Source organism: Chrysemys picta, chromosome 8 (assembly GCF_011386835.1).
Source record: "Chrysemys picta bellii isolate R12L10 chromosome 8, ASM1138683v2, whole genome shotgun sequence".
Taxonomy (NCBI): Eukaryota; Metazoa; Chordata; order Testudines; family Emydidae; genus Chrysemys; species Chrysemys picta.
The window spans coordinates 42,035,446-42,046,646 of record NC_088798.1 but is presented as its reverse complement, the minus strand read 5'-3'; the positions used below and the strand labels follow the sequence as shown (position 1 = coordinate 42,046,646).

The window sequence follows — 11,201 nt, the reverse complement described above, 5'->3', positions numbered from 1 at the left end:
CAGTGTGTGGATTCAGATTTCCTGTTTAGATTTGGTGCACCGTATTCCCAAATTTCTTTAATTAAAAGCGTATTATCAAATAATGTAATTTACTTTTCTCCAGATCCAACATAAGACCGGACAATGCAGATACAAATTTTCATGAGTTCAAAATGCACACCTTCACTCGTGTCACATCCTGCAAAGTCTGTCAAATGCTTCTGAGGTAAGTCTTATAGTGTAAAGTATTGACTTTAATTTAATTCAAGTACCTTGCTGGGAAAAAAAGAGTATGGAAATGACATGCATGGTGAGAGAACTGTCCAAGATAGACTATCTGTAAAAGAAACCTAACCTATGTAGTTTTTTTTGGTATTGAAAAGTTTTACCAGATCTCAAAATGAGAGCAGAAAGGCCTGCAACATTGTGACCCATCACTACCAAGCATCTTAGCACCACTCTTTCCTCTTCTATTTCCTGATTCCAGCTCTTCAGTTTTATATAAGTTGTTAATAGGGCTGTCAAATGATTAAAACATTAATCACAATATATTACAAGATTAAAAAAATAGTTGCAATTAATTGCAGTTTTAATCACACTGTTCAACAATAATAGCATGCCATTTCTTTAAATATTTTTGGATGTTTTCTACACTTTCAAATGTATTGATTTTAATTACAACACAGAATACAAAGTGTACAGTGCTCACTTTATATTCTTATTTTTTATTACAAATTATATGAACTGTAAAAAGATAACAGAAATAAAACAATATAAAATGATATCTTACATGCTGATGATGGGTTTTGCTCGATAATGATCCAAAGCAGTCCAGATGGACACACATTCATTTTCATCATCTGAGTTAGATGCCACCATCAGAAGGTTGATTTTCTCTTTTGGTGGTTTGGGTTCTGTAGTTTATGCATCAGAGTGTCACTCTTTTAAGACTTGTGACAGCATGTTCCACACCTCTTCCATCTCAGATTTTGGAAGGCACTTCAGATTCTTAAACCTTAGGTCAAGTGCTTTAGCTATCTTTAGAAATTTCATTTTGGTACCTTCTTTCCGTTTTGTCAAATCTGCAGTGAAAGTGTTCTTAAATTGAACAACATATAGTGGGTCATCATCCAAGACTGCTATAACACAAAATATATGGCATAATGCGGGTAAAATACAGAGACGGGGACAAACAATTCTCCCCCCAAGGACGTCAGCCACAAATTGATTTAATACATTATTTTTTTAACAAGCATCATCAGCATGGAGGTATGTCCTCCTGGAATGGTGGTCGAAGCATGTACCAATGAACTCCTTACTTCCCTAGTGGGTCAGACTTGGAATAAAAGCCATGGGTAGGCTTGAATCTAAACCCCACTTGAAATTCAAAGGGCTTCAAAATTGAACTTATAATTTATGAGAATTAGGGTATGTCTATACTTAGGGGTTGCCAGCCATCCAGGTTTTACCTGGACAGTCTGGTTTTTGGCATCTGTGTGTGGGTGCCATTTAGAGTTGCAAGGTGCCCAGTTTTTGACCAGAAAGTCCAGTCGAAAAGGGGACCTGGCAGTATCCGGTCAAGTGTACTGACTGGACACCAAAAGTCCAGTTACTGTGGGGTCGGGGGAAGCGCCAGGTTATTAACCTTCGCCAGCCCCGGCTCAACCGGGGCAGCCTCCCACCTGCATACAGGCTCCTTGTCAGGCTGCAGCAGCTCCCCTCCCAGCCCCGGAGCAGAGGGAGCCCAGATGTGGGGGGGCGGAGACAATCCAGTGAGCAACAGGGGGAGGGGGAGAGAGGAATGAATGATGGGGGCAAGGCCTTGGGGAAAGAGGTGGGGCAGGGGCCATGTCTCGGGAGGGGAGGGGTCTGGTTACCAGCAATTAGAAAGGTGGCAACTCTATCTATACTACAATTAAAAACCCACTGTTGGTTCCATGCCAGGTGACATGGGCTCGTGGGGCTTGGGCTAAGGGGCTGTTTAATTGTGGTGTAAATATTCAGGCTCGGGCTGGAGCCTAGGCTCTATGACCCTGCAAGGTGGGAGGCTTCCAGAGCAGTTAAATACCTTCTTTGCCCAAGCCCTCTGAGTGCAAGTCAGCTGGCACAGGCCGGCTGCGGGTGTCTAATTGCAGTGTAGGCATACCCTTCCTCCAGGCGAGAGCGCAGGGCTCTCCGAGGTGTGCCCAGCGGCTCTTAACATTCATCAACGGCTTTCCTTATACTTTTCTTTTTAATGGAAGCAGTTTATAGTCAATAATATAGGTAATAAAATCTTCTATCCTGAAAAAAAAATCCCTCCAAAATGAATCCTGTCCTAGTATGCATGTTCATTATACATTCCTATTGAAATCAAATGGAGTGTGGATCAGTGATAGAATAGGGACACTGTGGTATTTATACTTGGTACAATTTTGGCATGTACCATGCCAAACCCCATTTTGTGCCCAATTGATATGAAGTGTGTTAGTTCCCCTGGTTTACTGGTGGAATATCTGGCTCTAAATGGCTTGAAGTTCTGAAAAGGAGACTGGAGTTCCATGTTACCCATGATCTGTTGCCACTCTTCCTCAAGCTTTTAGGTACAATCATTGTGCAGCACAGCAAATGACTTCTACTGCCATCTGCAGTATTTTTTAATTTTTTCTTTATGCTAATTATTTCATATATGCAGCTTTTTATCACTTAATGTATCACTATCTAATTTTACTTTACAGAGGAACATTTTATCAAGGCTATTTATGTTCTAAGTGTGGAGCTGGGGCGCACAAAGAATGTTTAGGGAGATTAGACAATTGTGGCAGAGCTAATTCAGGTGGTAAGTCATTTTTATTGTTGGAATACTGTTTTTAATTAGGACATAAAACTTGCTAGATATAATTAAGGTTTAATTTACCTCTAATTTGTGTTTATTGTAACATGCATACTTTTGAAACTACCATTTATAAGCACAATTAGAATTGCATTTAAAATTCATAGTGACTTTTATTCTTGCTAAACTGAAATGTAAGAGAGGAAAGGAGTGAGAACTGCTGTAGGACATAGCAGTGTTCCTGTACAGCAACAGATTGTTCTGGTTTTAATCACGAACTGCTCATAAGTAACATCTGTTATAAAGAAAACCATCCTTTGACACACCCCACCCCCAATGTCTCCATTTAAATCTTCCTCTTTTGCTCTCATCAGCTCCTTGAGCTATTTGTTTGTGCTGCCTCACCTTCCTCTCCCTGTTAATTCTCTCTTCGATCTCCTTGGTTTCCATGGTTCCCACACACTCCACTCAAATGTTCTCACTAACGTAATTGATGGCTTACTACTGTCCACATCTAAGGACTTCATTTCTATTCTCATCCCACCTAGTGACTCCTTCCCCATTGGTTTTCTCCCCTACCTATGTCACTCTAGGCTTTCCTGATTCTCTTTCTACCTCTCTAATCATTCCTTCAGTGTATCTGTCTGAGGCTCTCCCTTCTTAAATAAATAAAATATATGGAGATATACCTATCTCCTAGAACTGGAAGGGACCCTGAAAGGTCATTGAGTCCAGCCCCCTGCCTTCATTAGCAGGACCAAGTACTGATTTTGCCCCAGATGCCTAAGTGGCCCCCCTCAAGGATTGAACTCATAACCCCGGGTTTAGCAGGCTAATGCTCAAACCACTGAGCTATCCGTCCCCCCCATTGAAACAAGCAATGTATATGATCTGTTTGCCATTAGAGACCTATACTCCCTGGGAACAGCTTTCTCTATTTCCTCTCTGTTGAGATCCTGCAGAGCTTCGTCCTCCTCTTTCCACTTTCATCTTATCCCTGGTACCTCATCTACTCTTGTGACTTAGGGTATGTCTACACTACGGGACTAATCCGAATTTATATAATTCGAATTTGGAAAACAGGTTGTATAAAGTCGAAATGTATGCAGCCACACTAAGCACATTAATTCGGCGGTGTGCGTCCAAGTACCGGGGCTAGCGTCGATTTCTGCAGCATTGCACTGTGGGTAGCTATCCCATAGCTATCCCATAGTTCCCGCAGTCTCCCGCGCCCATTGGAATTCTGGGTTAAGATCCCAGTGCCTGATGGGACAAAAAACATCGTCGCAGGTGGTTCTGGGTACAGCCTCACCTCCTCCCTCCCTCCCTCCCTGCATGAAAGCAACGGACGGCAGACAACCATTTCGCGCCTTTTTTCCTGGGTGGGTGAACACTGCAGACTCCATACCACGGCAAGCATGGAGCCCGCTCAGCTCAAAACAGCAGTCATGAACATTGTAAACACCTCGCGCGTTCTCGTGGAGTTTATGCTGAGCCAGGACCAGAAAAACGAGGCGAGGAGGCAGCGGCGGCGGCAGCGCAGCGACAAGCATGATGAGGACATGGACACGGACACGGATACAGAATTCTGTGAAACCACGGGCCCCGGTGCTTTGGAGATCATGTTGTTAATGGGGCAGATTCTATCCATGGAACACCGATCCTGGGCAAGGGAAACAAGCACAGACTGGTGGGACCGCATAGTGTTGCAGGTGTGGGACGATTCCCAGTGGCTGCGGAACTTTCGCATGAGTAAGGGCACTTTCATGGAACTTTGTGACTTGCTGTCCCCTGCCCTGAAACGCCAGAATACCAAGATGAGAGCAGCCCTCACAGTTGAGAAGCACGTGGCGATAGCCCTGTGGAAGCTTGCAACGCCAGACAGCTACTGGTCAGTCGGGAATCAATTTGGAGTGGGCAAATCTACTGTGGGGGCTGCTGTGATGCAAGTAGCCAAAGCAATCACTCAGGTGCTGCTACGAAAGTTAGTGACTCTGGGAAATGTGCAGGCCATAGTGGATGGTTTTGCTGCAATGGGATTCCCTAACTGTGGTGGGGCGATAGACGAACCCATATCCCTATCTTGGCACCGGAGCACCAAGCCACCGAGTACATAAACCGCAAGGGGTACTTTTCAATGGTGCTGCAAGCACTTGTGGATCACAAGGGACGTTTCACCAACATCAACGCAGGCTGGGCGGGAAGGGTTCATGACGCTCGCGTCTTCAGGAACACTACTCTGTTTAAAGGGCTGCAGCAAGGGACTTACTTTCCGGACCAGAAAATAACCGTTGGGGATGTTGAAATGCCAATAGTTATTCTTGGGGACCCAGCCTACCCCTTAATGCCATGGCTCATGAAGCCATACACAGGCAGCCTGGACAGGAGTCAGGAGCTGTTTAACTACAGGCTAAGCAAGTGCAGAATGGTGGTAGAATGTGCATTTGGCCGTTTAAAAGGTCGCTGGCGATCATTATTGACTCGCTCTGACCTCAGCCAAAGAAATCTCCCCATTGTTATTTCTGCTTGCTGCGTGCTCCACAATCTCTGTGAAAGTAAGGGGGAGACCTTTATGGCGGGGTGGGAGGCTGAGGCAAATCGCCTGGCTGCTGATTACGCGCAGCCAGACACCAGGGCGATTAGAAGAGCACACCAGGAAGCGCTGTGCATCAGAGAAGCTTTAAAAACCAGTTTCATGACTGGCCAGGCTACAGTGTGAAATATCTGTTTGTTTCTCCTTCATGAAAACCCGCCCCCTTTATTGACTGATTTTCTGTAAGGAACCCACCCTCCCCCTTCCCCCAGCTTTCTTTCAAACCAAATAAAGTCACTATCATTTAAAAATCATTTATTCTTTATTAATAGGTTAGAAAAAGAGGGAGGGAACCCGGGTGGTATTTGGGAGGAGGATTGCTGGGAAGGAAAAAGCCAGTAAGAAAAGGTTAAAAAAATGACAGCCTTTTGCTTGGGCTGTCTACTGGGGTGGAATGGGAAGGTGTACGGAGCCTCCCCCCCCCGCGTTCTTACACGTCTGGGTGAGGAGGATACGGAACATGGGGAGGGGGGAGGGTGGAACAGGGGCTGAAGCGGCAGTCTGTTTTCCTGCAGCCGTTCCTGAAGCTCCACCAGACGCCGGAGCATGTCTGTTTGCTCACGCAGCAGCCCCAGCGTTGCATCCTGCCTCCTCTGATCTTCCTGCCGCCACCTCTCATCTCGAGCGTCTCTCCTCTCCTCACGTTGGTCCCTCCTCTCCTCACGTTGGTCCCTCCTGTCCTCACGTTCACTGGCTTCTTTCCTATACTTTGAAACTGTTTCCTTCCACTCATTCAGATGAGCTCTGTCACTGCGGCTGGATTCCATAATTTCAGAAAACATCTCGTCCCGCGTTCTCTTCTTATGACGCCTCATCTGTGATAACCTTCGGGATGGAGGAGGGAGGCTTGAGGAATTTGCAGCTGCTGTAGGGAGGGGAAAAAAGAGAGAATTGTTAAAAAAGGTTGGCAAAGTTTTATGGTCTAATTCAGACATGGAGTAAATAGATGAAATACTGTCAACTTCAGTGGAGTTGCATTTGCTTATGCTGAGTTTGAATTTGGCCCTCAGTCTTTAACAACAAAATCTCTGCTGGCTTGAGGTAATGGAGTAGTATAGTATTTACTTTGAACACTAAATATCACTAATGTTACCTATTACCATAAATTCTTCTCTCAGTAAAACTCATAGGTAGCTATCAGGGATATTTATAGCCTTTCTATGTTACTGGTTTTTTGCATCTCTCTGAATACCAAATATTAGAAGTTAATCATTCAGCTTCTCTTTCTATATCAAATCACAACATTGGGATACTGAACTCACTTTATCCTAGTGAACTTTGAAACTCACTCCAAGATTAGTGTTTATGATATTCATAAAAAAGCAGCAATAAGCCACAGCAGCTATTAAGACAAGGTGCTTTCTTCACTCAAAAGCAAAACAGTTCACAGGACTTTCATGTGTCATCCATAAAGCCCAAGTCTCCTCCTATAAACTCTCCCACACCAGGACAGAAAGGCACCCAGTGCACTCTAATATTTGAGACATATGGGGACTGATGATAAAACACTAACAGAACTGATGATTGGGAATGAACTTTTATAAAGATTCCATTTTCATGGTACTCACGTGGTACTTAGTTCAGTTTTGAAGTCCTTTATAACACCACGGTAGTGAAACTATACAGGAGTAAAGGCCAAAAAGGTAATTCATTCTTACCCTCGTGCCCTTACCATAGGTTGGCATATTCAAAGTAGTCCAAGAGAGTTAAATGCCTAAATCCTATTGAATTTCAGTGGGATTTGAATACTTAACTCCCTTGGGCTCCTTTGAAAATCTAAGTCTTAATAATCTCCTCAAAACTATTTCTTTGCTTCCCCCTCTCTCCCTGCTCTTTTACAACACAAAGATGAATGAATATTTTTGGGAAGGCTGAAAAAAAATCTTTACAACCTTTTTTTAAAAAAATTCCCTTAGTGTGACAAAATGATTTTTCCCTCATCCATGAGGGGAAAATTATACTGCTCCTACTTGGTAGCATTCTGTCCTTCCAGTCTCCTGCTGAGATTTCTTGGTTCATATTCTTATTGTCAACAAGTGTGTTTATCTTTAAATAAAATGTGAGTAACCAAGAGGTTTGTTTCGTATAATAAGTACCATTTTTTAGCTTTAGCAAATCAAAATGTTTAGATTTAGAGCTTCATATTTGGCTCATTCAGTATATGGTCCTTGGTAAGAAATGCGTGATTTGCCACTGGGATGCTCTGCTGAGGACACTCAGAACCATAAACCACTGTGTTCCCTAAGTGAGGGACAACTAGAATGTCTTTTTGATCCCCTTCTGTTTTGCAAAGTCCAGTGTCTTTGCCTCAAAAGCCAGAAGACTTCATGGGGGTATTGACTCTGTTCCCCCTCTGTTGCTAGTTAGCTTGATTGCTTGATTATAGCTCATCTTAATTAATTAGCCTCTTAGAGTTGTTATGGTTACTTCCACCTTTTCATGTTCTGTATGTATATATATCTCCTTACTATATGTTCCATTCTATGCATCTGAAGAAGTGGGCTGTAGCCCACGAAAACTTATGCTCAAATAAATTTGTTAGTCTCTTAAGGAGCCACAAGTACTCCTGTTCTTTTTTCTTGATTGCTTTGTTTACCCAATATGTAAATATACTTTCATAATCCTCTGCCTGTAATCAAGCCAGTCAGACAGATAAATCCACATTTGTCTGTCTAGGGCAGGTTTGATTTATGCACTGTTTCTAAAATACATTTTAAGAACATACTGCCAGGACACATACATAATTCTTTATACACAACCCGTACATAGATCATGCAGTAATATCCGCGACCAATTTATCACCAGTTTTTATGACATCTTACTCAGTACACTTTTATAGTACAATAATATTGTATACAGTCAGTTGATTCAATTGCTTATTCTTTGGGGTTCAGACCCCCTGAGGTATCTGGACCCTGATTGTCACACCAATGTTTGAAAAAGTTTGGAAATTGTCTGTGGTTGTAAACTAAACACTGGACATGTGCAATACATAATTTTCCTTACCAGACGTCAGGAGTGGGCCTGGAGAATGCCACATAGAAATAAACACAGCTGTGTGATAAGGCAGTAAAATAAAATCTAGGCTGCAGTGATGTTTTTATTAGAAAGTATGCTGATCAGATCACACACTCCATAATCTCCTCCCCCATTCCCCAAACCCTTGCTGGGTTCATAGATATATGTGGTGCTCTGTATGCACACAGCTTTAACACACTGATGCAACCATTCTGATAACCCACAAGAGTACCTTTCTTTATCCTTTTCTCATGCTGCTTTTTTTTTAACTAAAAGAAAACAAGAAAACTCATTGCAAAAAAAAACCCCTCCTATAGTATGTTAGTGCAGTGCTACTTGAGAATTTAAGTATATTGAATCTCAGGAAACTTCAAAGCTAAGGTTCCCACCACAACCAGTAGGCAAAACATTGAACTGATTATACAGCAATATAGAATATTATTAGGTGCAAAGGGATTAGAGGAAGTTTAAATTACAGTTGCAATAGAAATCTTAACTATAGAATTTCCCAAAAGGTGTATGCGGTTACATAGTGTTTTTGAAACTCAGTAGAACCATTTCTAAAGATTTAAATGATTTGATTGTTTGGCATACAACTGTTGGAAAGTTCAGCATAACTCAGAAACAGGCCATTTATAGCGTTAGTTCAGTGTTACCTGACAAGAGCCAATCAGCTCTAAGAACACAGTTTGCAAAACAATAACTATCTCAGCTCCAGGGCTGTCGGACCATATTACAGGTATCAGTTAGCAAAACAAAGCAGTAGTGTGTTCTCATGCAGCGCAGCACAGACAGAGATTACTATATAAAAGAACAAATTGACAGGCACTGATAATGCCCATTTTTACTTTTGTTTCAGAACACGGAACCCTGAAACATGAGGTAAGGATTCATTTTCAATTTTTATGCGATATTTATTTTGTTGATGGCTTACAAATTGTTCATTTACTGCATATGGCTGTGCCAGTGCAATAAATAATGTATTTTTCTGCAGCTAACTTACATTTATTTAGAGTTATGCAAACTCTAGCAGTAGAAGTGACTCCATGTACATGCACTAACAATTAGATATATCTGTATTAAATTGCAGGGGAGTAACCTAATTTTCATTGAGATTTTTCAGTGTTTAGGATACGGAAATAATGTAAGTTTTCTTAAATTATAGGGGGAAAGTAAAACAATGTTGTTAATTTAACTCAGAATATCAGTGATCACAGTTCTCTAGCGCTTCTAGGCCAAATTTGGCAACAGAGATAAAACTATCCTTAGGTAAATTTCAGCAAATTCTGCAATAATAATATACTACTATGGACTAATAAATCCGCAATTCTTCAGCCTACAGTAAGCTGCAATATTTGCAGTGGAATACTGACTTTTTACATAATCATATTCTTCCTTAGTGTCACTCAGCAACCATGGAATTTGCTTAATCCTGACAGGACAGTAAAATGAACTACTAATGTCCAGAGAAGTTAGTCAGTATGCATGATATGTCATGACAAAGCTCTAAGAATATTGCAAGTCACAGTGAAGTATCTCGCTGCATATTGCTGATGTCTTTCCATTATGGTACAGAAAGAAGTAAAAGTCCTACTTCCCACTAACTTTGACAAAATACAGACTATGTTTTAAACCCAGGACACTACATTGCATTTCCAGCATCCATTTTAGATCAGTGGATGTAAATTCATTCTGTAAGCTGGCAGTACGGTTATGAGCACCATATGCATTTGTATAATGATGATAATTTTACCTATTCAGGTTTGTGATTGTCTCTACTTGCATGCTGTCCTGCCATGACTCAGGTTGGCAATGCAAATCAAAAGAAAACGATTACTGTTATAAAAATATAATGGCAGATTAATGCTGACTGCTAATAAATGTTACATAATTAAGACTGTGTATTCTCAGCCTGCTCCTAGGATAGTGCACATTTTTAGCAAGTTTCCACTGTCGAATTGCTATTTGGAAATTCATATGTTAAGAGACCTATTTAAATTTCCTTAAAACCTATTGGAGGAATTAATAGAACTCCACTGACAATTGGTTTTGTTTTACACCACTTACCTGAACAGAAGTGTTATATACAGGTCCGTCAACTTTAGTAATGTTAATGTTGCATGATCTAGTGGCTAAATGAATTGTAAAAGGAAATCTAGGACTGAAAATATAAGCCCTCTATATTGAGCAGGTAACAGGTTTTTTTACTCCCTTGACTTGTGGAGAATTTCATGGAGGATATACATTTCTGTCACATATAGCTTAGAAAACCTAGTGCTTTGGATAATTAAAGTGTAATGTTAGGGGCCCCGGATGTTTGAGGTGACTGGTAAATAGATATGGAATCTTTCACCTGTGTGGTCCCATTAAATGTTAAGATCTGGCACAGGTCATTATGGACCATGAACTGTTACCTTTTGATAAGTGTTCAGTGGCCTATGTGTAATGAGATGGTGAATTCAGTTCAGCTCAGCCCCTAGTGGGCAGGTGTCCATATCATAAAACAACTCTTATAGTTGACATTAGTTTGCCCTATTTTGATAGGTTTATGGGACGGGGCAGGATTTAATGGGTATAGAACTACTTGGTTTTCCTTGAGGGGATCACACATTATAAGGATAAAAAAACATTGCCAGAACTCTGAGGGGAGGAGGGAGGAGTGGTTGGCATGCGTTTATACATGTTTTATGGTTAAGTAGAAGACCTCAGTTGCCAGTGCTATAAGCTCACTTTAAAATGTCTGTTGCATGTGCTCATTTTAATAGAATCCTCACCAGCAGCTTGCTTACCTTACCTTCT

At 41.5% G+C, this 11,201-nt stretch overlaps 1 protein-coding gene across 7 annotated transcripts in view; it reads left to right on the top strand.

The window, feature by feature from the left end:
* The window catches only part of VAV3 (vav guanine nucleotide exchange factor 3), a 258,222-nt gene that overhangs the window by 147,122 nt on the left and 99,899 nt on the right, over positions 1-11,201 (top strand). For 6 of the 7 annotated variants that reach the window (XR_010589723.1, XR_010589724.1, XR_010589721.1 and 3 more), the window contains exons 16-18: positions 104-205; positions 2,697-2,797; positions 9,262-9,284. Coding sequence is in view for 2 of the 7 variants with exons in the window: in XM_065554296.1 (XP_065410368.1) it covers positions 104-205; positions 2,697-2,797; positions 9,262-9,284 (226 nt within the window). In the remaining 5 variants the exon portion in view is untranslated. The remainder of the gene's footprint in view (positions 1-103; positions 206-2,696; positions 2,798-9,261; positions 9,285-11,201) is intronic. The other variant, XM_065554297.1, reaches the window with a different exon arrangement.